Here is a 26,955-nt window from a genome sequence, read left to right as displayed (position 1 = left end):
GTGTTAGGGAAGCACAGGAAAGGAAATATTACAAGGAGAAAGGGTCAGTAGTGTCTGATGTTTCTGAGAGTTCAGGTAACATGCAGGCCAAATGTAGGAGTCATTGTTGACATTAGGGATAGCTATTTCAGGGGAGTGATGAAGGTGGGGACAAGAATGGAGTGGGCTAAAGATCAAGAGAGATGAGAAATGATGATAGTATGGGTACACCTTTCTAGAACTTTGTCCTTTAAGGGAGTGGGGGGAGGGGGAGAGAGGGCAAGCGAGAAAACTGTCGGATTAAAGAAGAGGTGGTGGATTTGTTGATTTTTGTTTCTACTGAGAACTTGAGCCTGTTTAAAAGCCAATAGAAAGATCTAGTTGCAGAGAATAAAGGATCATGGGGAGCAGAAGATTCCCAAGGCAGCCAGAAAGGATGGATCCAAAGTGCACGGGTTGGAGAGGTTGACCTGAGGTGGAAGGACAGATGGGTGAAGATGCAGGTAGTTTGTGCGGTTGATAGTGTGATCGTGTTTTCCTATGTCGGCTTCTATTCTTTTGTGAGGTCGGGTGGGCGTAATCTGTTGAGAATGGGGTGGCTGGTTAGAGGTTTGAAAAGTAGGGATGACTTGGAAAATGAATGGTGGCGTGTGAGAGGATTGGTCAGCTGGGGCAGTGTGGTGGGAGTGCCCCACAGTGTTGAGGGCCCTCTGATCCCTCTGCCATTTCTCACTCACCAGCCCCAATCCCTTCTGGTGTGTGACACTTCCCAACAGTGCTCTGATTGTTTAGGGCTCATCGCTGAGTAAATAGTTGAGCAGTTCTGGGGTTGGAGTTTTGCCAGCTCTTGGCAGTGGAAAAGGAATGTAGGGTGTTAGTAAGAGTATTACTGAAATGATGGGCTCTAGGATCTAAGCTGATTAAACAGGGAAGTAAAACACAGGAAAGGGCTAGTGGGTTGGGACTGAGCCAAGAATTCAGTGGACTCGAAATGTAATACTGAGCACACTTGAAGGAAAGGTCAACAGAAGAATACTTGAGGTGTTATTGTGGAGGCAGAAAAACAGTGAGTAAGGGACAGTAAAGGTCCATGAGTGGTTGAGGTGGCATGGAAGAGGTGCCATTTCCCATGAAGAAAGGAGGACTGAGTTGTTAAGGAAACCTGTGCCTTGGACAGAATAAGAAGTCACTCGGGATGATATCAGGGCTTGGGGACATCGGCAAACCAGGACCAAAGTCTCTGACTGGGAGGAAATGTCCAGGAGGTTGGAATATAATACCAGTGAGGAGAGGGAGAGGTGGTACAACTAAATAGCAGGGTGGGTGTTTACGAGGGGCAGGGGATGAGAGGAGTAGCGCCTGAAGGAGACTGTGAGGAGCAAAGAGGACATAGGGCCACCTCCTGACTCCAAAGTGTGGGAGACCAGGCAGCCATGACCTGAGAGGGCTGCAGGGGAGGGGGGTGGTCTTAAGAGCACACAGAGGAGAGGCAAAGGGTAGTGATCTGTTTCCTGGGCATAGAGTAACAGCTTCAGGGGGCCTAGTGGAAGGGTTTGAGGGGGGGACAAAGTGAGGGGCCGGATCAGGTGGCTGCTGGGAAGGAACTTAGGAGCATGACAGGAATAGTCACCTGGTAGAGGATAGGTTTCTGCACTGGGGTCTGCCTGCATGTGTGAGTGTTGACTAATGTAAACAGGGATGAGTTAGGGGCCTTAGTGGCTAGACAATGGTCTTGTTGCCCTTGGCTGGAGTGGTGACAGACCCAGAAATTGCATGCCCTCTTGCTGCTGGGGACGGATGATGGTAGAAGCAGAAACTTAACTGAATGTGCACCAAATGCCAAGTACTGTTCTAAGTGTCCAACAAGCATTTGGTTTATGCCCCATGACAGCCATGCCAAGTTAGTACTGTTACCTCGGTTTTACAGGGAACTGAGGTTAGGTAAGGCAAATTTAGTTATCTGTCCCAGGTCACACAGCAAGCGGTGGAATAAGGTTCAATCTCAAGACTGCGACTAAGTCTGTGTATGCCCCACCGAGTTATATGTACTTAATATTTTCCTACATATGTAATTTTGATTTTTTTAAAAACCTAAATGATAGACTGTTGAGAAGCTTATATAGTGTTTTATGCAAAATTGTCTTCTTAGATACCAAAGTTCAGTTCAGTCCTAGAATCCCAGAATCTTTCTTTGAGGGGGTCTCAAAGACTCGGGTCCACCCCCTTGATGTCCTTTTACCACTGCTGTGATGGATACTTGGGCACTTCTAATTTGTTAGAAGGTTCTTCCTTAAATTAAGCTGAACTCTTCCCTCCCTGTAATTTTTGCCCATTTGTGCCATTTTGAGTAATGCAGAATAAGTTCCCTCTTCCACTTTTCCACATGACAGTGAAGATGTTTGAAGAATGCTCTTGAGTCCTAAGTAATCTTGTTCCCATGGCATGTGATTAATTCAGAGTAAAGTGGGACTGATAAGTATCTTGATCCAAAGGTACACGTTTACGCTGACTATAAATGAGCCTGAAGTTTGGTGGGGTTTTTTGTTGTTATTTGTATCTTCATTACAGTATCTCTCATTGGTTTGTGTAACTTAAAATGCCAAAGCTTCCAGTGTGTGTGTGTGTGTGTGTGTGTGTGTGTGTGTGTGTGTGTGTGTGTTATGTAGCTATTATACTAAATCCTATACTTAGGTACTTAGGTATTGCCTTTAAAACATTTATTCCTATTATACTTTTTTTTTCTGATTTGGACTCACTATTTCAGCTTATGAAGATAATTTAGAATCCTGATTCTGTTAGCCCATTATATTAGCTATCTTTCCCAGTTAACCCATTATATTAGCTATCTTTCCCAGCTCTGCATTATATGCAGATTGAGTACCATGTAAATATTTATTAAAAAATGTTACTAATACAGACCCAAAAAAGAGAACCTTATGGGATAGCAGGAGATATTTCTCAAGTCTGTTTCAGATCGTTGATCTGCATTGCTGCTTCTAGTTTTTCAACTAGCTCTGGATTTACCTAATTTTGTTTTCCAGCCACATTTGTTTATATTACTCATAAGGCTGTCATGAGGAACTTTCAGAACTTTCCTGGAATCAAGTTATCCTTCATTTGCTATTCTTCAGTCTGCCAGGATTTGGCAGTCAATTAATTGTGGGAATAAGGGATAGGAAAGGGACCAGAGTGACTGAACTATTCTAGACTGGAAGATGGGGGAAGTGTGGTGGATGATACTACCATTCTCTGATATATAGAACCCTGGGGAAAGGACTGGTTTCGAATTAAGTTTGGCTCGGGTCATGTAGAGCCTATGGGGCCTCCAGGATGCCCACATGGAGCCATTGGGAGGGAAGGTGACCATCCAGGGCTGGTATGCTGGGGGACGTTTGGTTACAGACCACTTAAGCCATGTTGAAGGTGTGGGGCATACACCTAGGCAGACCCTATAGTGTGCAAAGAAGAGGTTCTGTGTTGGGGCAGGGGAGGTCGTAGACATTGCGACACTGAGGGAGTTCATGCTTGACAGCCTCCATTTTTTTGTGAAATAGGAAGAAACCATATCTTATAAGAGAGAGAGAACCGGAGATTTGAGACCAGTGAGTGTTGGAATCAGTGTGGGAAACAGGAAAGGGAGCTCACGAAAGATGGGAAAAGGAATGCTAATCAAAAGGAGTTGTTCTTCCCAGCTTCCCCTTCCTTGCTGCCCTTAAAGACAACCCCACGAGACCATTTCCTCTTCATGTTAATGTTTTTACTGCTAACCACTCTGCAGTGGTTCATGTTGTGTCAGAATGGAAAAGAGTGAAGTTGTGTATGTGTTTTGAGGTGGCATTGGTAATTCTGATATACTCCCTAGAGAAGACCTTGTATTACAAGGAAATAATGAACATGGGCAATGAGAATAATCTTTGTGTTCCCAAGTCAGTAGTTCGAGACTCAGCTGGTGGAACTGAGTCTTACACTTCAGCATTAAAGGGTTTTCGGATTTTAATAGAAGAGAAGATGTCCTGTTGGTTTACAGTGAATACCTTCTGGTATCTCCTCACTTGTTTATGTGTCCTCTCTGCTGGGTGTTTATTTCACTGAAAACAGGGAATACCCCCTTAGCACCCTGAGCTTGGCACTCTGTGTGGTGGTGATCGGTTTCTTTGCTTCCCTCCTGGCCTATAAGCATGTTCCCCATTTTGTATTCGGAGTTCTGGCCCAGGGCCTGTCTGGTGGACATGTGACAGATGTCGGATGAACTGTTGGCTGAAGTGAGGGCTGAGTCATCCTGGCTGTGCTGTTTCCAGTGGCCCTGCCTCTGGGAGTCCTGCCGGAGAAGGGTTATTATAAGTTAATGGTGGAGAGGTGTACTTCAAACCTTTTCATGTTTTTCTTCTAAGAAACCTGCTTGAATTAAAGTTTATGGAAACTGTCTTGGGAGAAAACATTCAAATATCATTTGTATTCAGGAGGCCACTGGAAGAGTTTCTTTGGTGTGAATCAAGATGGGCTAATTACATTGTAAAGTTCATGTCTAGACACTCCCCTTGTAAATTGCCACAGAAATATTTCCCACTTCTGTTCTGGCTGTTCCTTCCTAGGGTAGTATCCCAGCCACATGTAGAGGTGCATGAACCAAACCATGATACTTTTCTATCTTTACAGTGTATTCTTCTACTTAATAGTCACCTAACTCACCAAGGTTCTCAATCTATGTCAGTAATGAGCATTGTTTGGTTTTTATCCATTTTCCCCTTTTCTTGCCTGATTCAGTGAAGAGGAGCATTTGCTTTCTACCAGAAGCCTTGGTTTTCTGGGGAAATACATATAAAAAAAAATCACTGGATTTGTCCTTGATTTGGCATGACTGATGAAGCAAGCAGCTGCTTAATAAGAAGCAAAGCTGGGAGTAGAACAATTTAATTATAGCTTCTGTCTGTTGAGCCTTTAATAGAAGCCACAACTCAACTATATGGAGCTCTTTAGTTTTAAATGAAACATTTTTGCAAAGGGAGACTCAAACATGTACCCCAAAGACCCCAGTTAAGTGAAAGTATATCTATTAAAAATATAAAATAACCAGTATAACAAAGACTTAACAAAAACTGGCTTTTTTAGGAATGAGGAATTTCTTCTTTTTTTCTTCCAAATTGTTATTTAAATTCTAGTTAGTTAACATATAGTGTAATATTGGTTTCAGGAGTAGAATTTAGTGTTTCATCCCTTACCTGTAACAGCCAGTGCTCATCACAAGTTCCCTCCTTAATACCCATCACCCATTTAGTCGTTTCCTACCCCCATCCCTCCATCAACCCAGGGTTTTTTCTCTGTCATTGAGTCTCTTATGGTGGGGTGCCTGGGTGGCTCAGTTGGTTAAGCATCTGCCTTCGGCTCAGGTCATCATCTCAGGGTCCTGGGATTGAACTCCACATTGAGCTCGGCATCTCCCTCTCCCTTCGCCCCTCCCCCTGCTTGTGCACGCGCACGTGCTCTCTCTGTTTCTCTCTCCTTCTCCCTCTCTCTCAGTTAAATAAAATCTTAAAAAAAAAAGTTTCTTATGGTTTGCTTCCCTCTCTCTTTTTTCCGCCTTCCCACGTGTTCATCTGTTTTGTTTCCTAAATTCCATGTGTTAGTGAAATCGTATGGTATTTGTCTTTCTCCGACTGACTTATTTTGCTTAGCATAATACACTCTAGCTCCATCCAGGTCGTTGCAAATGGCAAGATTTCATTCTTTTGATGCCTGAGTGGTATTCCATTGTGTGTGTGTGTGTGTGTGTGTGTGTCTGTACCACCTCTTCTTTAACCATTCATCAGTCGATGGACATTTGGACTCTTCCATAATTTGGCTATTGTTGATAGTGCTGCTATAAACATCGGAGCATGTGCCCCTTTGAATCAGTATCCGTTGTATTGTTTGGGTAAAAACTCAGTAGTGTAATTGCTGGGTCGTAGGGTAATTCTGTTTTTAACTTTTTGAGGGACCTCCATACTATTTTCCAGAGTGGCTGCACCAGTCTGTATTCCCACCAACAGTGTAAGAGGGTTCCCCTTTCTCTGCATACTCACCAACATCTGTTGTTTCCTGTGTTGTTAATGTTAGCCATTCTGATAGGGATGAGGTGATACCTCATCATGGTTTTGATTTGTATTTCCCTAATGCCGAGTGATGTTGAGCATCTTTTCATGTGTCTGTTAGCCATCTGTGTCTTCTTTGGAAAAATGTCTATTCATGTCTTCTGCCCATTTCTTAACTGGATTATTTGTTTTTTCGGTGTTGAGTTTGATAAGTTCTTTATGGATTTTGGATACTAGCCCTTTATCTGATATGTCATTTGCAAGTATCTTCTCCCATTCCTAGGCTGCCTTTTACTTTTGTTGATTGTTTCTTTCACTGTGCAGAAGCTTTTTATCTTGATGAAGTCCCAGTAGTTCATTATTGCTTTTGTTTCCCTTGCCTTTGGCGATGTTTCTAGGAAGAAGTTGCTGTGGCTGAGGTTGAAGAGGTTGCTGCCTGTGTTCTCCTCTAGGATTTTGATGGTTTCCTGTCTCACGTTTAGGTCTTTTCTCCATTTTGAATTTACTTCTGTCTACAGTGTAAGAAAGTGGTCCAGTATTCCCAACACCATTTGTTGAGGAGACTATCCTTTTTCCATTGGATATTCTTTCCAGCTTTGTTGAAGATTAGTTGACCACATAGTTGTGGGTCCATTTCTGGGCTCTCTATTCTGTTCCATTGATCTAGGTGTCTGTTTTTGTGCCAGTATCATACTGTCTTAATGATGACAGCTTTGTAATATAACTTGAAGTCCAGAATCCTGATGCCTCCAGCTTTACTTTTCTTTTTCAATATTCCTCTGGCTATTCAGGGTCTTTTGTGGTTCCAAACAAATTTTAGGATTGTTTGTTCTAGCTCAGTGAAAAATGCTGGTGGTATTTTGATAGGGATTGCATTAAATGGGTAGATTGCTTTGGGTAGTGCAGCCATTTTAATAATGTTTGTTCTTCCAGTAGGAATGAGGAATTTCTTAATGGTGAGTTGTTCGAGTGCTTCTTTGTTAATGTACGAGTTAATAGTTCATAAAATGGATAATGTTGTGTGATACCTACTGTTCTATAATATAACTTTAGCAAACATTGTTGAAACAAATGCTCATTATATAGTTGAATTTTAACAAAAGTAAGTAAGTAGCTCATGTCCAGCCACCCTCCAGGACTAGCAGGGAACATACAGAACCCTTTGGTTTACACTCTCCACTCTTTTCTGGTTACTGGTTTCATTTTCTTCATTTATCTGCCCACCTGGCCTCCAGTTCCCCATTTGCTTTAATCTTAGAAAACCATTTTCCCTTTTACATCTCACTTAGTGAATTATAATGATGTTTAATTTATGTACAAAACTTTTATGTATTGGTTAATATTAAACCTAGGCTAAAAGATCACAAATTAAATTTTTAATACCCTAAAACACATGTTGAATTAAAAAAAAAAGTAAATGAGCAATAAAGTTAATGGAATCTCATGGAGAAGAATTGTAATATCAATATTTTTACTGAGCACACACACCAGAAAGAAAGAATGGGGAAAGAACTCATTACAGACACATGAGTTCTGTCAGAAGGGGCCCTGTGGGAGCCTGATTCTTATTACAAGGTCCTGGTTGGAAGGGAATGAAGTGGGGTTATTGCTAGTGCAGTCAATGACTTGGCTTTTCTCTAGTGAATTGGCTTCAGTAGGGGACTTTATTTCTTCACATTAGGCAGCTGGAAATATGTATCGATTCATTTCCTTTTCATTTGAGGGTCAGCTCTATCAAAGCTGGAGCCATTTCTAGAAATGCTGTATTTGCTGGATATGAGCAAATGCTTTAGTGGCTTTCTTTTGGTCTGAATGTTCCTAAGATTTTTAGGGTCCAAATAAAGTTCAGTTCAGTGATAGGAAAAAATACTCTGAATGTGTATATATGCATATTACTATTCTTTCTGCTAACTCTACCCTTAAAACCTGAAGCGCTTTTATAAAAATCTTTTATTTTAGAGATACAAAGTCACTGAGGATTTTTGGTCCAAGGATGTGTGGGATTGCAGAATACTTTTTAAAAGTTAAATACTAATTTAAGCAGCAACAGTGGTGTGGTTCTTTTCTAAGATGGTATTATTCTTATTAAGATTTTAATTTTGTTTTAAATGTCATTTGTCTCACTGTACAGTTAGTTTTTATAATGTAATTATTTTTTGTTTTGATATTGTAGATAATCTTAGCTTTATAATGATTTTGGCCTAATTGTTTCTAGAAATTATCTAATGGACTCATTTTATAGATGAGGAAGTTGAGGCATAGAGAAATCAGGTGATTTTTCCTAAGTTTAATTAAAAATGTTACTAAAAGAATACCTTCAGTTATAGTACTTGAAATGCCCTCTTAATGTTAAACTCAAAGACTTAGATAATTTTGAAAATCATGCTGTTAAATTTGCCTTCTAAAATTGATAACAGTGAGATATTTAGGATAATTTTTCCCTTTTTTATTTTAAATACAAATACAAGATACACGACAAATAGCTGGTAAAGAATTAAAAGTCTATTAGTTTCTTTGTATTCTTATATTTGTGCTAAATTAAGATAAATTACTAAAAATATAAGCACATACTCTTAAAATAAAAAAATTAATTTAGATTTCTTATGAAGAATTTAAAGCAATTGAAAGCCATTGTTTTTTCTTAACAGGTTGAAGAAATATGGACACCAACACCAAACTGATCTTCAGCACTGTTTTTACCAGCTTTCTCACCTTTCAGCTTCTTTTCTACTTTATAAGTTTCTGGTTTTCAGCAAAAGTTTCTCCAGGTTTTAATAGTCTCAGCTTTGAGAAGAAGATTGAATGGAACTCAAGGTAAAGCATCTGAAAATGTAACTGATTTTAAAAAGTTAGTTTTATGAAATAAAACTGTTTAAAATATTCCCCAAAAATCTTTCATTTAAGATCTAACAAAATTTAAGGTCAGATCTTTTATTTGACCTTACGAATAAAAGGAAAGTAAGTAGATAGATCTCATACAAGAAAATTATAAAAAGTCTTCTATTGAAAGATGTTAGGAAAAATTGAACTTTCTGGGGAAGCATGGAAGGTTAAGGAGACTCCAGCTGACTGCAGAAGAGTCCTGTTTTGCATTCTTCTCTGAAACGTTTATGATAACAAACACGTGCTCTCTGGAAGTGATCGCAGAAGTGAATGTTAGCTGGGGCTGTGAGTAGCCTATATATAGTGTTGGCTGGCTTAGCCAGACTGAGGGCAGTTAAATGCTGTACCAGAGTGTGGTATATGGTTAGCACATCTGTATCTCTCTTTTAATGAACTTTTCATTATAATTCAGAGCCCATCGGAACCTATTTTTTTTGTTAAAGTAAAAATTGCTTTTTAGATTTTATTTAAGACAAAAGAAAAAAATGTAAAATGAGTAGTACCTATAAGGGTATAGAAATCTGTGGGAATTTTAATTAGTTGGCTTACAGATTTTTTGTGTGTGCAACTCATTAACCTTTCACAACATTTCAAACACAAAATGACTCTGATGACCGTTTCACGTGCTTGAGAGCTTTTCGCCCCCACGTCACCATGCATTTGCAAACTGGTGAATTGGAGCAGCTGTGGGTATATTTTTTGTTGTTACTTACTTGAAGTTAACGCCAACTATAAAATGAATTCAGCAGGTCTCTAAAATTGCTATAATTATTTTTCATTGCAATTTCCTTTTAGAATTAACTTCTGCCAGAGTCTAAGTATTTATTTGAGAATGGTCACATTTGACAGGAAATCCCTTATCTTTGAGCCAAGCTGGTTTGTAGGCATCCACTTTGTAACTCAGATTGTGATTAAGACTTCAGTTGTTTCCTCTTGCACCTTACATTGATTTTTCCGGTTCATACATGCTATGTAGCTCCTTTTACCCAAAAAGTGAGAATTATTTCTCCATGTAGTTTTGAAAAATAAGAAGTATGATTTTTTTTTTTGTCTTAAAAATAGTACAAAGATGTTGTTCACAAGTGGGATACAAAAGATACTAGCCATTATTTTTTAAAACCCTTTCGAACATGAAGGTAGGTAGAAGAGGGAAAGAGAAGAAGAGGCAAGGAGCGGGATGGGAGACAGATTTTCTGAGAGTAAATTTTGAACTATTTTCATTTCCCTTTCACCATGGTTAGGGTAGGTAAGGGCATTTGAATCTTGGAGAGCAGCAAGCCAAAGAAATAGGGACGGTACAGAGATAGAGGCAAAGATGAAATGAAATGAAATTGAAAAATACTTTGCATTATTCAGTCTTATCACTGCCATTCTGTGGTGCACAGAATCACCATTTGGGAAACCCGAGTTCCTATTTGAAAAAGGAGTCTGGGATTATAGAAGATTCATTACCCTATTCAAATGGAGTTCTCTCTGTTTCTCTCTCACATTTACTCCTGTTCCCACTCCAGTTTGGTTTACATGAGACTTAAGCTGTGAGGTAGAGTGTAAAGAAAGAAAAAAGATTTGCTGCTTTTTGAGTAAAGTACATGTATATGTCTTGAAATCCACCTTCCAGTCTTGAAACACCCAGATCAACACAACCCACATAATTCTTACTAATAATCAGGAAAGAGTCTCTGAACAATGCATGGTCTAAGCCCTACAGTAGAAAAAGGACAGGAGGAAAAACAACTCACCAAAAAATTCACACCTGAGAGTGACAGTTTAATTAAATATAAGTGATAAATTGCTGTACTTAATTGTTGCTTTTTCAGAAAAAAAATACATACTTACAGGTATTATTTATCTTACAATTAAAAAACATTTTCTTATATCCACTTGTTTTCTATGGTATAGAAAGTCCTATTGTGTTGAAATACTCCTAATTTTAAAATCCGCTTCTCTAATTTTTAACTCTTGTCTGTTTGGGCTATATAATTTCTATTGGTAATACCCCTACTACTTGCAAATGGTTAAATCAGTAACTTTAAATTGCTATTCTACAATGGTCATTATTTCCATTATCTCCCTGTCTATTTATTAGCACAAACATTTCTTTTTAATCTTCTTTGGAAAAAAAAAAATTTCTTTTGGGTAGCATTTTGGTGTTTCATTTTAGACAGTAAGGAATCTACACCCTGCTTTGCCAAGAGTCTGATTTTAAAGAATAGACTGTGAAATGTTTACTAAACAGAAGTTTCTGAAAGTATAAACTTTTAATGCAGGAGAGTATGTAAGCAGACGGTATTTGCTTTTCCTGATCCAAATAAGATTTAACTTTTCTCTCATGAATTATATGCCATTTCCATCAGCTAAGGGCTTGTAATCCTTCCCATTTACCATGTAACATTTCAACACAAAGGGAATTTGAGGGCTGAGTATCAGGAACAAAAAGTTCTCATTTTTCCAAGGGGAAGCTTTTTGATATAAGTTTATTAAACACTAAAACAAGTTAGTGAGAGGTTGTACTTTCTGCTTTCATAGACTTTTTGAATGGCAATAGAAAGCTGGTTGTATGAGTATTTAGATGGAGTGTCTTATTTGACGTAAAAGAACTTACATCCTTAAACAGCTATGTTTGGAATATAGGTATGTTTGGCATGAAAATTCCAGACTTGTAAACCAGATAAATTGGGTTAACTATTCACACGTTAAAATGTTCCTTTGGTATTGCAAAGTATTCTTTGTCAGTGCCTTTAAATTAGTGAGGATCTTTGATCATTTAAATATGATTTGATTTAACATGATATATCTATTTAGGCCCACATCATCTATTAGATCAAGCATATTGATTTTTCAAGTTACAATAAGATTTTCTAATATCAAGCTTCATATTGGTTGATATATGTCACTGTTAAAGATTTGGGGTCATATTTTAGACAGAAATTTATTACATCCTATTAATTTCTAAAGAAAATTTTGCTGTTCCTTTTATCCTTTATTCTAATGAAGAGAAAAGAAACTTCATTTCTTATAAACTTTTTCATTGTGTGAATAAAGATATTGTATCCTATGTAGACTTCTTTAAGTAGCATATCGTAGAGCTTGGGTGTTGGGTTAATCCATTAAATTATTAGCAAGATATGTTCATAGAAACTGATGTTTTTCATCTAAACCTTATTCCTTCTATAAAAGAAAATTCAGCCTGGATCTCGTGAACATTTTGCTTTCACTTGAGCATTTCTTTTAAAAATAGATTTTCTGTATAAATTCATGGTCCTCAATTTTTCTATTTAGAAGTGGTTTCATAATAATGATAAAAAGAGACTAATAATAGCTGCTCTAGCTTTCTCATGGATTGGTTACAGGAACCAAGTGTAGCATGCATGGGAATGTGCATTTAACACTGAAATCTCCAAGGCAATACATTTTCATTTCACGATCCATTCAAATTCTGATTCAAGGATTTAGAATTGGTTAAGGTCAGTAGATTTGGAAGTTATTCCTCACTGATTGGAGCAGGAAACTAATGCTGCAGTGATGCTGGTAGGGATGGGGCTTGGAGCAAGGTGCTGGGCAGTGGACTTGCCAGTTGCCGTCTGTCTGTACAGAACTCTGTCAACTGCATCATCAGATAAACTTCTGCTTTGAACTTTTTTTTTCTTTTTTTTTTTGAACTAGGCTCCATGCCCAGTGTGGAGCGCAACATGGGGCTTGAACTCAACGACCCTGAGATCAAGACCTGAGCTGAGATCAAGTCGGATGCATTGAATGAGCCCCCCAGGCACCCCTGCTTTGGAATTTTTAACCAATAAGTGATTCCACAATTTTCTAGCAGGAAACTGTAGACCTGGGCATCTTTCTTGTTATTAATTCCAAAGTAAACTCATAGCCCTTGGATTTCTAAATGGCAATTTTGTATTATACTCTTAGATGTACTCCATTCCTATATTTAAATGCTTCCAGATTTAACTTCTTCAAAATGTTAAATGTCTTGACAGAATTACAGTTCATTGCAAAGAATCTAAAATCTTTGTATGTATTTTGTTTCATTTCAGGGTAGGATCTACATGCCATTCTTTGGTGGTTGGGCTTTTTGGCCTGTACATTTTGATTTTTGATGAGGTTGCAAAGGCTGATCCACTTTGGTAAGCTGTTTCTTTTCAATATAGTCAATTTGATTGATGTTTTGATATTAATTATTAATAAGAACATTTCTTACTTTAAAATGGAAAACATATTGATGGCGCATGTTTTATTAAAATGCTTGTGTTCAGACTTATTTCAGCAAGGTGCAATAAAAGGATTTATTTTATATTTGAATACAAATAATGAGGGCCACTTTGTACTAGTATCACAATTGTTATCCAAGACAGGGAGAATATGATGATGATGTAAACATTTATACTGAGTTAGTGAGTAAAACCAAGTTGTTGTAACCACTGTTCTGAGCAAAAATGAGTTAACTATTGAGATAGGATAGTCAAGTTGGATAATAATCTACTTAAGACTCAGTCTTGTGTTTAACCCATCATTTGATCTCAAAGATAAAATGAGGATTATAGATGTCCATATAAGAGGAAGTTAGTACCACATGAGAAGATTTGAAATACTGATAATAACGATGTTCAGCAATAATAGGATAATTTCCAAGATCACTCTTTGAAAATTTTAAATGTCATTCCAATGGCAGAGATATTGCAAACTGTATTTCCTGGCATTATACAAGAAGGCTTAGTTCAGCTTAGTTTGAGAGATGAGGTATGTTTGCGAAAGCACTGCATAAATGTAGTAGATATGGACTCTGGAGGATGTGGGACAATTTAATTTTTGACTGTTTGCAGCAATATCATTTTAATAAATACAGAATTATGCCCATCAGAATTCTACCAGTATTGATAAATTTTCTTTGGGAAGGTATTTTTCAAAGTGAATCAATTTAGTGTTAATTCCATGATGAGGTTTTTATGTAATCTACCTAAACTGTTTCTGAGTTTTTTCTCCTAATTTTATTGTGGTAATGATTGTCAACATAACCAGTTCTTTTGGGAGATAAATTTTATGACAAAGATTTAATTCACTGATCAATTTTTGTCCTTATCAAACTTGTACATAGTATAATTTTTTTTTTAAAGATTTTATTTATTTATTTGACAGGGACACAGCGAGAGAGGGAACATAAGCAGGGGGAGTGGGAAAGGGAGAAGAAGCAGGCTTCCTGCTGAGCAGGGAGCCCGATGCAGGGCTCGATCCCAGGACCCTGGGAACATGACCCGAGCCCAAGGCAGACGCTTAACAACTGAGCCACCCAGGCGCCCCATAGTATAATTTTTTGTCTTTTTACATTTTCTTTAATGCTGCAGTTTAGTCCAGGTTCAATTTTCCTGGGTCATATTTGCAGATCAGAATTTGTAAAGTAGACAGGACTTCTGCTAAACCTTTCCATTTGCAGTTTAGCTGTTATCAGTTTAATTTTGTGTTCATTTCAGCAGTAGTTTACATTATAAACCAGACACAAGACTGATAGTTCGTATTTGTTTCTTGGAGTAAAGATAATTATTAGGGCAAATTGTAGGATCTTGATATATATAGGTGTCAAAACAGCAGGATTAAACTGTCCTGTGTGACCATTTTCTAGTTGTGTGACAATAGGCAGATCTCTCCAGTCATCAGTAAAGTGATACTGATCTAGTATATTGCCTTAAGATCAGGGGCAGGCTAGATGATTTCTTGAGTATTTGAATCTCTGATTTAGAATAAGGAATAAAAAACAAAAACAAACAAAAACAAAAACCAGCCAGCATCTGGAAATTCATTTGAATTCTTTCACAAACAAATCATATGAGAACACATTTATAAAAAGTTATCTTTTGGTAAAATTATTTATATAAAACTTATAGCTAATATAAGAAATTATGATTATTTGTGCAGTTAGAAGTATTTCAAGCTAACACAGGGCCTGGTACAAATGACAATTTACCATTCAAGAATCTATAGAAAGCATTTTAATTACATTTCTCAATAGGAAAAAAAATGTAGCTGTCATTTATAACCATGTGCTAAAAAAAGGGAATCTTTTTTTTTTTTTTTTTTAATATTTATAGGGGTGATTCATCGCTTGTGAAAGTGAATATCTCTATTGCTTCCGGCTACCTCATTTCTGGTATGTGATATGTTGGCCACTCTCTGTTTCTTTTTAAAGTACTCATGGGATTTTTACAAAGAATACATAGTCTATGCTTTTGGTTTATTTATTGGAGAAGTCACTTGTAGGACCCATAAGAGGAAAAAAATACCTGCTGTGATGGTAGAACATGAAACATTTTTCCTGTTGGCTCTCTGGTTCTCTTTGACAATAGAGCTGCAGAGTGGGGCCTCAGTTAGGCCTGGGTATTTTTTTACTAGCAATGGTCCATTTTTTGGTCTACAGGGTCTCTCAGGTGGAATTCCTGGGAAGCTAATGAAGTTTAAGCATCAAGGTTTCTCTCACTTGTAAGGGCCCTTGAAATGTGTTCCTGTGCTTGCAGTTTTGTATTGTTTGGGGAGAGTTCACAAAAGGAAACTGTTTTAGCCATGATCAGTTAAGATCATGGACTCTTTCTACTCCATGTTTCCCTCTGTCATATTTCTCCTCCTGTGGGAAGGGGTTGGAATAGCCTTCTATACTATGAGACAAAGGAGAAATTAAGTGAGAATATACCATTTAAACTTTTTGAAAAGACATTCTAGACAGTCTCTGTAAGAAGAGAAAAAGAACAGACCCCTAATTTGGACATTTTATATAGGGAACCCTATTATATAATTTTTAAATTTAATAAATAGCTGAAAAATACAAATAAAAATAATGGGATATGAAACAAAAGTGATAAAGATGAGTGATGGACTCAATAGAAAATTTTCTGCCATCAAGAAGTGAATTATAACAAAAAGATTAAATTATACCAAAACACAGTAATTCATTAGGAGGAAGAGATAAATTTCAAATTAAAATAGTGAATAGGTGATTGGATTATTTGATGGCCCAATTAAAAGAAGAGTGAATCATGTGAATACATTGGAAAAAGATTTGCTTGTTTGGCACAAAATGCTGTCATTGACAAGGATGACACACAATTTATAGTACACCTCTCGCACCGCTTCATGAGCCTTGTCCGTTCAGAGAGTAGTCACCACCCAGAAAGTCTTGTATGAAAGAAACTTGATAAAGGTTTCCCCAAATAATGTAATACTCTGAAGCACTTAAAAATAAGAATTATGAACTGAAACCGACTTTTCTAAACCAAGCTGAATGAAAAGTGAATTCTTTTTATTTTCTCTATGGAAAATATTACAAGGTCATTATCATAGAAATTGGTGACCAAAGAGGGTACAGCCACAATTCGTCGGGAAAATATATCTAGAGAGGTCTATCATGCAGTCAGTTACTAATAGTGTTATATTTTCTTGATTTCACATTTGTACTGTTTGTTTTCTCTTTAAAATTTATAATCTGATCACTTTTTTTAAAATAAATATTCACATCTAATGTTGTATCAGTAATTTTCATTTTTTTAATATATAAAAGAAGGTTCCCATATTATATAAGCTCCAGTCCCATAAGCCTTGAATCCTCCCCTGGTTTCCATCCATGATAGCCATTTGTCTCCATGTCTGCCTTTCACATGTAGCCATTTGGTAAAGAACATAGTTGTGTTAACATTTTGAGAAGTTTCTGTTTTGTTAAACATTCTGTTTTGTAAAGGGAAACTATTTTCTGAATCATGGTGTTTAGTTTCAGGATCTCTTAAGGAGAAATTGAGGCCTTGACCTCTTTCTTTGCATATCTTTTTAATAGTTTTAGTTCTTGTTTTTGTTTTTGTTGCTATTTTGAATTAATATTTAATCATATCCTTTGTTAATTTTTAAATATAGTTTGTTGAATTTGTGTTATAAATGAGTTGGTCATTTTGTACCTTTTCTCCAACCATTTTATCTGTGTGAGTTGTTGTAGTCACAAATATCAGTGATTTAAGCTTATTTAAAAATTATTTTTATTCAGTAACATTTCCGTTTTATTTAACCCTGGAAACAAGTTATTCATTTGCACTTTCAACCAATATATTACCTGTGTGGTGGGCACTGTGCTGGATTCCCACACCTGGTCCTCATCCTGGGAGGTCACAGTAGAGTGGGGGAAACAGTCGTGTGGAAGCAGGTACTTTACAATAAGGTGGGTAACTGGACTAGCGAAGTATGAACAAAGTGCAGTGGGCTAGTATGGACTGTGACAAGTTGTTAAGGAGGAAAGTTAAATACACTGGGAAAACAGTACAGCCTTCTTCCTATGTAATATCTCACTTATTTTTCCTTCTTTCAGATTTGTTGATTCTCATTTTGTATTGGAAAGTGATTGGTGACAAATATTTTATAATTCACCATTGTACAGCGCTGTATGCATACCACTTTGTACTGGTGAGTGCCAGGATTTACAGTAGCCTGACAAGTAGACAAGATGGGGAGTGATGACTTAAGGGTGAACAGAAATCGTAACTTACATTTCTCAATTTATAAAGACCAACTCCAGATGCTTTCAGGGATCACTGTTGTGATGTGTTATCTTGTTTATTAACAAAAATAATGACTTGTGTGTTTGTATTAGTGTGTCTATTTGGATTCATAAAATTTAACGCAGATAACCCCAATTTCTCGAGTTTTCACTTAAAACCTTTAGGATCACGTAGCTATTGCTATTTGCCTGTCTCTCTAGATGCATTTATGACTTAACAGCCAGAGCTAGGAATAGGTTCTTATATAACCAACTACAATATTTCTTTTCTGTTTAATTCTTGTGCAATTACATGTATATATGTAATTACATTTAAGTAGGCTGGAGCAGTGGGGGAGTCTTGCTCAGAGACTTCATCAGAATTCCAAGACTGAGCTAATAGAGGGTACTCACAGCAAATCTCAGGCAGTAATGCATATTAAGTTTTATGTCTAAAATTATTTTTCTACATTATATATTTGTAAATTAGCAATTTTATATCCCTTGTATGTTTGTTAGGTTTCTCTACAATCAGTTGTTTTTCAACCTAGATATGCCAACAGTCCCCAAATAGATATTTGGAAATAATAGACATATGTAAACTAGAATAATATAAATTTTTTTTTTTTTTTAGAGAGAGAGAGTGTACACGTGTGCATGCATGCAAGAGAGAGAGAGCAGGGGGGAGGGGCAGGGAGGGAGGGAGAGAAACAGGCTCCAAGCTCAGCTCAGTCTCACAACCCTGAGATCATGACCTGAGCTGAAATCAAGAGTCAGCCACTTAATTGACTGAGCTACCCAGGTGTCCCTAGAATAATATAAATTTTATGTAATAGTATGGTATACCATTCCATGTTTTCTCCTTTTTAAAACTTAAATATAACCACTGGATTTTTTTTTCTTATTTGGTATTACTAAAATCCTTATATTACTGGACATCTGTGATTATTTGGAGGGTTTTTAAAAAATTAATATAAATGTGTATTAATAATATTCTTCCACTTTATATTGACCCACACACAGATAGCTGGTGAATAAGATGTCAATTTGGCATTATTTCTGCAAGAATCAGATATATAAAAATATCTCTCTTTATCACCCATGAAGTCATAAATTAATATAAATGTTTAAAAAAACTATGCTGGTTTTAATGCTATAAATAAGTGCTTATGTATACCCAAAAGGTATCATTAATCACTTTATTTTTCTGAACCAATAGGCTATTTTTACTGGCATTTCCTACTGTTTGTCTTCTTTTTAGATTTTAATAGATTATAAGTCGTTATAAAATATAGACTTTTACCTTTCACAGGTCTTAAGTTTTTGGTGTACAAGCACTTACTTCCTAACCACTTGCTTAAAAAAACATGAAAGCTGACTAACAAAATACTGATTAAATCTGGGAAGAATGTGTGGGTGCCCATGTGAGTTTAATATCATGCTGCAGTGCAGAAGTATGTTCTCTGAACATGCGTCACAAATAACCATTAGTGCTATGAAAAGAATATAAGCCGATGAACGATAACAGGTCACTTACGTGCATTTGGAAATGTGAATACGACGAGTTGCTGTTCTTGCTCGGCCCCTGAATCCCAGGCTTGGCAAAAGGCTGGCTGTGTGTGGATTGGTGGGTTGAGTATTTAATTATGTGGGATGAATACTGTTTTCTCTTTGGACTTTTATGCCTTTATTAAAAAAAAATCAAAGTGCAAAGAAATTAACTCTTGCCTTATTGATAAGAAAATCAACCGCAGTGTTTTCTGGGGATGATTGCTTTTTTGGTGGCTTCCTATGTTCTGTTGTATAAAATACATGAATGGTATGAGGTAAATTTATCTGATTAAAGTGAATCTATTCAGAGGGAAACAGAAAAAAATTAGAAAATAAATAAATGCTTATAGATGTAGTAGATCCTTTGTCATTTATAGATTTTACATTTCCTGTTTAAACTATAGAAAAATTTTTGTTCCATGCAGTAAATTCCCATGTCACTTTGTGCAATTTAAGTAAGGTTAAAAAAATAATAACAGCAACAACTACTCTTATTTTGTATAAACTTTTATGAATTTCTTCACTTACATGATGAGAACTGGTATGTGGAAGCATTTTGACTTGATAAGTATGCAACTATTTAAGCTGTTTACAGTAACCTCTTTTCTTAAAAGGTTTTCTTTTTTTTTTTAATTTATTTATTTAAATTATTGCTCCACCCAATGTGGGGCTTGAACTCACAACCCTGAAATCAAGAGTCACATGCTCTTCTGACTGAGACAACCAGACACCCCAAAAGATTGTCTAATTGTAACTAAAACTTAGAGACAAGTTATCTGTAGGTTTTAAATGTATGCTCTACTGAATAGTTGAAAAGTAAGATCCTCTTAAATATAGGTTATTTAATAGGTTATATATAGGTTATATAATGTCTTGATCACTATTTTTGTACCTCTCTCCAGTATATTTATTGGAGTTTTAAAATTCTCTGGTAGAGTAACTTAGAGCTTAAGGAATCTTCTCTTCTGTCTATATAGAAAGGTAAAAATCCTACAGATTTTTTCCTAGTATTCACCTGTCCCCCCCTCAGTCAGGATACTAATTATTAGGGGAAATGTGACAGGATAATTTCTTATCATAAGGGACGAGAATACAATTATGCTTTAACATCCTATTTTTAAGGATAAACCACTGTCTTTTGTACTCCTGTTCTGATCTCTTTGGTAACCTTCATTTTTTTCTGTGTTTCTTGTGGATCACGCCATTCCCCAATCAAATCACACCTTTAGATAAAAGTTAGAGTATACTTGGAAAACTTTTGAACTTGAAAAGAGCACCACTATACATACTTTCCCCAACTCCTCTGCATTATTAAACTACCCTGGAATCTAATCATTAAACCATGCAGCTGCAATTGAGGAAGAAAATTTGGTTTCCAAGGCTCTCAGTGTATTTATTTAAGGGAATTAGCCGCAGTGTGATACCTTGAGGGTGAGAATTTGTTTCTTGTTTAATGTTATACCCCAGTGTCTACATTTTAAAAACATTTTGCAAGCAAGTATTTATGAAGTGGTATTGAAAAATGAAAGACTTGTTATGTCAGAAAAGGTAAAGCTGTAATGTATATCAGGAGAGAAGAATTAGAAAAATATCAGTCTTAGTTTTAGTCTAAAGAAGAATTTCCACAGAAGTGCCATGAAAGAAATGCCATGACTCACCAACAGTTTATCATTAACAGTGTTAAACTGTTAAAATGTTTTAAGATGACTTGAATAGTGTTGCCTGTTCTCAGTTACACATAAATAATGTATTTCCTCCTTTTCTCCCATTAGGATAGTCTTAAAGAAAAATTTTAGGTAACTATCATAGCTGTTAGAGCAACATTTCAAAAGATAATTTCCAAAATTTAACACTTTTGTTGACTAGGTATGTATTAAAATAGCCACCTAATATAGCTTACTAAAGCAAGATTCAATAGTAAGGTCTGTGTGATTTCTGTTCCCCACTAAATTTACATATGCATAAAACACGTTAAATATTTAAATCAAAGAAAATATTTTAAAAACTGGAATAACATGTTAACCTTTTTTCTACTGAAATAAAACATTGTCAACTTTTCTTATACTGTAATGAGCAATAGACAGGCAGAAGTCAGTCTGAGAAATTGTTTTATTAGCCTGAAACAAATAATACATTATATGTTAATTGAAAAAAAAGTAAAAGAAAATATGGTGAGGAAAATTAAAAAAAAAAAACTTTTATTAGTATTTGTATAGCTTACTTATTTAAATCTATATGCAGCCACAGTTATACAATTAGCTTGTAACTCTTACTACTAATTAAGGGATTAGTCGTGGTAAAAATGTTAAGTGGCCATTTAAAAAATATGTGATATATGTGTGTACATATATGTAAAGACCTACATACACACAAATATATGTTGTGTTTGGATTTTTGGAATTTGCTTTAATATTTACTTTTTATTATAGAATACCTGATGTGACTGTTCCCCCTATCTGATGAACATAACCAGGCTCCTTAAGACCTTCCTCTGTTTTGGTTTAAGAGGAGTTCAAGGCTAGCTGTTCCCTCCTTGCCCTGTGGTTGCTGCTTCATGCTCTTTTGTGGGCACAGAGCATCCCCTCAGATTTGCCTAGTTGGATTATCTTAGAACTGTTTCCCTTTCTCTCTCTAACCTGGCCTGGTTTTTGAAGCCTATTTCCTTTCAATACCAGAAAACAAAACAGTTCATATATTGGACTTATGTGTGATGATAAAATAGATGTCAGCTGAGAGCATTGCCATGTCTACCCGAGTCAATATTTTGTTCTTAACTAGGTTTTTTAAAAAGCAGTCTTACCATATGATCCTCCTTATGTGATGTGCTGGAATACTCAAATCCATGGACACAGAATAGTTACCAGGGGCTGGGTGCAGGAGATAAAGTTACTGTTGAATGGGTGAGAGTTTCAGTTTGGGGATATGAAAAACTTTGGAGACTTAAACACTTAAAAGTAGTTAAAAGGGTAAATTTAATGTTACGTATATTTTACCACATTTTTTTTTTTAACAAGCCTATCAAATGACTGAAACAAGGCTAGGAAGGAGACCTAATAATATGCTGGATGATATATTACATTTTCAGGCTGGAGCAATAGGCTGAAACAAATAGATGGAACCTAACAGTGATAAATGTTAGGTTTTGCATTTAGGTGTGACAATGTATAAGAAGGGAAGAATGACCCAGAGGTGATAAATGACCAAAACTTCAGTTGTACCAATAGCATGTCACATCTGCTTTAAAAGAAAGCTGGTTTCAAATTTAGACTCTATTAGGGGAGGCAGAGCATCCAATTCAAACAAAAATGACAGTTTTCCTGGTTAGACCACACCCAAGTTCATTATCTGGTGTCCCGGACCTTGCATATGCCTGGTGTGGGGGAGGGGCTGCCAGATAACAGTGGAGATTAGATTAGGAAGCTATTGTCCTGTGACAGTTGAAGGACCCAGAGAGGTCAGCCTACAAAAGATAAATTGTAGGACATGGTAGTTTGGAAATGCCCTTGGGAATGTGAGAGCACTATTAAATGGAAGAAGAGTAGATTTATTCTGGGTTAATTCAGGTGTTTGAACTGGGACCTCTGGGGACAGTAAAAGAGAGGAAGGTCAGACTTCTGTTTTACAGAAGAGACATCCCCAGTAAATAAATAGATGATTATTACAGTGGCCTTTTAAAATAGTTCTACCATAAGATATCTTCAATCAGATAGATATGAAAATAGATATATAGTAAGTAGAAACTTTGGGTAGGAGTTTACACTAAAGTATCTTTGAAGTTTTATTCTGAGATTCTGTTGATTCAGCTGTTTTGTTAAAATGATCTGATTTGGTTCTAATGCTGGGGAGCTAGGGAATGGGTAAGTAAGAATAAGCTAAGTTCTGTCACCAAGTTCTTAAGTAACCCTGGAAGGAAGGGGTGAAAGCAGCCGGCCTGCAAATCCGTTTGCTTCTTGGAAGAAAGGGAGGGTGAGAAAGGAGGGCAGGTGACTCCCGTCTAATCTTGTCAGCAGGACCCTTGAGTAAACAGAGTACTGACCTCTGTTAGGAGGAGGAGACCTTAACTCTGAAATGCCTTTAAGATATCCCTGGCTAAAGATCATATGGTAACGTGGGGCGCCTGGATGGCTCAGTCATTAAGCCTCTGCCTTCGGCTCAGGTCGATCCCAGGACCCACATCAGGCTCCTTGCTCAGTGGGGAGCCTGCTTCTCCCTCTGCCTCTCCCTCCAAGTTCTCTCTCTCTCTCTCTCTCTCAAATAAATAAATAAAATATTAAAAAGAGAAGATTATATGGTAATGTGAACCTAGGAGCTGCGAGGCCTTCCTCCTTGGAGAATGCCCTCTCGGCTGTACAACTTTCTGGGGGTAGAGGACGGAGATGTTTTACAAGTTAAACTCTCACTGTTTTGTGGGGAACTTCGTGAACCTTCATTTCTTCTGGGCCAGAGCTGCCTGTCCAACAGAGGGAAGATCTGGCTTACCAGGTGCCTTTGATGTCCCCCACCTCTCTCTTTGTCCTCTGAATAATTTGATGGCCTCAATCTTTGGAACATTTAGTAAAGCTTAATACCAGATAAGATCACGGTTTCACATGAATCTGATTTGGCAATCCAGTCCTGTGTGTTAGCTCAGACCTTCGATTGCCTTATAAATAAATAATCAATAGCCTTGAATGATTAAAATTCAGCAAATAGTTATTAAATATAGGATGGATTTTGTTCCCAAATCTCATTTTTAGATTGATGGTATCTGAAAAGGGTTTCCATGGAAATGTGTTAAGGCTCCAGGTCAGTGTAATAACCTATGAAAAAGCACCTCATTATTGCTACTGCCGAACACAGTCACATTTTTACACAGGGGTCCAGTTTCGGATGCCTGGAACTTCTCTCCAGCCCCGGTGGTGGGATAGGGTGCCCATCCCACGCCAGGCCATTGACGGCGGCACAGTATCTAAAACCATGCTAACAGGAGTATGTGCATGATCATTTTAGTTACCCTTCTCCCTTACCTTCTAAAGCTCTAACCCTAGCCACTCTCAGCTGAAGAAAATTAAATTTCCCGTGATAAGAAAATCCAGATTTTCATAATCACTGGCTAAAAGGAGAATTTTCTTTTAAGCTCCAGAAGGGATCAGACAAATCCTGTTTTGTTTTCCCTCATAGAGTCGTGTAGAGGCCAAGGCAAGTACGAGTTTTACTATAGGCAAAGCTCCTCAAAGGTAGATGGTAGAGGTGGAAACCCCATACTGGCCAGAAGTGAGTTGTGAGTTTTGTCATAAATTCACTAACAGTAAAGTGTCAAAATATGTAATTCATTTATCTAAAAATATTAGAGTAGACTTCAACCTTTCACCTCTCCCTTTAATAACATCTACCTCATTTGTATTTCAGTAGGTTTTTTTGAGTAGGAGAGTGGGGGATGAGGTAATGAGGAATTACACATGACCTAAAGCTTATCTAATGGTTACCTATGCCCCTAAGTGTGTGCCATGCTTAATGCTCTCACAGGTATACTGGGTTAAACATGGGGCCAGTCATTGATGGACAGGAGCAGAAAGTGTAGACGCAAGATGACTGAAGCATAGTTCTACACCCCTGTGTGGTTGTGAACTAAGGAGCTGTGGGGGTAGGGGATGAAGATATGATAGAACCTGTGGGATTCCGTTAGCTAGCTAAGAGTTAAGCATAGGAAACTATCGAAAAATGCAAATAATACATCACCCACTGATAAATCAGTAATGCTCTAGCAATTTAGGGAATGGAAAAATGAGTGTGTTAATTTCTATTAATTTTGTGTCTGAATGTGGATATTTGTAAACAAAATTCTAAGTTTGTTGAAATATAATGCTTAGTTAAGTATAATGTTTTCTAGGTCTGATTCTTCAGGGATAACTACTGACAATACTTGATGTATATTCTTACAGTGAATATAAGTTGTACATAAATTTTCCTATATATATTTGTGCTTTTTTGAATTTCCCAAGAAAGCTTTTGTGATAGATGGGACTTACACGCAACCTCAAAAAAAAAAATTATGTTTAGGTCGGCAGCAAAGAGTTGGGGAGAGCTTCCTAGGTCGGAAGACATGAGGAAAATCACTGAGGAGAAGAGGTCAGATCTTCAGGGGTGGAAGTAAGGACTTGGGTTGTCAGGGTATGGGGTCTGTGTGCGCCTGGTAGTGGTTGTACATTTGGATGAGTCAGATGGGGTCACCTGGTGGAATGAACATTCCAACTCACCAGCCTATAACTTGATACAATTGGCATATTAGGAAGGTAAAGCTGATGATGATATGTAGAAAAAATACTGCATGGGGGAGGATATATTCTAGGAGGTTCTCAGAATAAATATAGGTGATAGATTATGAAGAATTTAATTTTGGTGGTTATGGTGGTGGTCATATTAATGAAGAAGAAAAATCTAAAAGCTATTTTGTAATCAATAGAGCATGGTGACTAATTTGGATTTCAGAGAATGAAGGGAATGAAGAGGGCAAAATGACCCAGAGCACTAGAGGAGTGTGATACTATGGAAGGAAATGGGAGACACTGGCAGAAAGATAACTTTTAGACGCTATGACGTTTGTGGCGATAGCATGGCTGTCCCAGGGGAGAGGGGCCCATATGCCATTAGAAGTTAAGGTTTGTCTTGTGGAGGCAGGGTGGTCAAGGGCAAGGTCAGGGGCCAGAAGGATGATCCTCTACAAGAGGCACAGGAGAACTTCAGAAGGGTAGAAAGAGAACCACAGAAGTATACATTTGGAAAACAGTGGTTAAGGCCCCTTATAGCAACATTGTAATTTAAAAAGCTATGAAAAATAATACATAAACAGAGGCCATTTGAAAAAATACTAATTAGGTCATTCATTTTTATTGGAGGATTAGAAAACATTGACAAGCAAAAAGAAAAAAAACCCCAATCCCACAACCCAGAGATAACTATGTTTACTTAATTACCATTTACATTTAGGAGTGTATTTCTATTTTTGTCTTATGTGTGTATACATAAGTCAAAAATAGCATTCTGTGTATGACTATATATTGCAAAAATGGGGTCAAAACTAAAATTTAAAATTTGTTTTACATATTGAAGTATTGCATACAACAAAATAACTCTGGTAATCTTATGTCAGAAAGCAAGGAACCTATCAAAGACTAATGGGGTTGTGTCAAAAGGACACAGTAACCAACATGAAGGTTGTCCTGTTGGCTAAAAATGTGACATTTTGATCATCAATTAGAATAACTGCTGTGGCCATTGAAACGCATTGACTCAATGAGTTCTTAATGATATTAAAAAAAAAAAAAAAAGGAAAGAAAGCAGGGCAGTTCTTGCGTGGGGTCTCTCATGTGGGTGCTGTTAGGTAGCAGTTGGGACTGCAATCCCCTAAAGGCTCAACTGGGTGGAAAGGGGCTCATTCCAGTAGCTGGCAATTGATGCTGCCTCTCTGCTGGGACCTCAGCAGGGTTGCTACCTACCGCTCCCATATGTGGCCCGTCCGTGTGCCTTGGGCTTCTCAGGACGAAACTGCAGGGCTTCTCATGACCTCGCTTCAGAAGGACCCAGAATGTTACTTCCACTGTATTCTGGTGGTCAAGTGAGCTTTCTAGGGCAGCCTAGATTCAAGGGGAGGAAAATAAAAGCCCACCTCCTGCTATGAGGAGCATTGTGCACATACAGGGAGGGAAGGAATTGGTGCTGGCCATCTTCAGAGACTGTCACCCACATCTTATTTGTCATTGTTAGAGAATATTATCTTCTTGCTATGACAGATAAGAATTTAATGCTCACACCTCTGTTTCCTTGCCCTTCTTCCTTTCATTGTTGTGAAAGGAGTTTTAGTTTCTAACTTCCTCTGAAAACTTTTATTTCTGGTTCTGTAGCACCTCTTGATACTTTTTAAGGTGAAGATATTAGTGCTCCTATTCTTCCTTTTGTGTCTACTTCACTTCTCAATTTCTGTCATTTGTA

The 26,955-nt window shown here is 37.2% G+C and overlaps 1 protein-coding gene across 5 annotated transcripts in view; it reads left to right on the top strand.

Moving 5' to 3' along the window:
- The window catches only part of LOC116643970 (TLC domain-containing protein 4-like), a 104,743-nt gene that overhangs the window by 46,174 nt on the left and 31,614 nt on the right, over positions 1-26,955 (top strand). For all 5 annotated transcript variants that reach the window (XM_032423115.1, XM_032423134.1, XM_032423144.1 and 2 more), the window contains 4 exons: positions 8,696-8,861; positions 12,971-13,060; positions 15,017-15,075; positions 17,269-17,363. In XM_032423115.1, coding sequence (XP_032279006.1) covers positions 8,707-8,861; positions 12,971-13,060; positions 15,017-15,075; positions 17,269-17,363 — 399 coding nt within the window. In that variant the 5' untranslated portion in view covers positions 8,696-8,706. The remainder of the gene's footprint in view (positions 1-8,695; positions 8,862-12,970; positions 13,061-15,016; positions 15,076-17,268; positions 17,364-26,955) is intronic.

The sequence above is a fragment of the Phoca vitulina genome, unplaced genomic scaffold (assembly GCF_004348235.1).
Source record: "Phoca vitulina isolate PV1807 unplaced genomic scaffold, GSC_HSeal_1.0 scaffold2, whole genome shotgun sequence".
NCBI lineage: Eukaryota > Metazoa > Chordata > Mammalia > Carnivora > Phocidae > Phoca > Phoca vitulina.
Note: the sequence above shows the minus strand (reverse complement) of the source record. Positions and strands in the feature narration are given on the sequence as shown.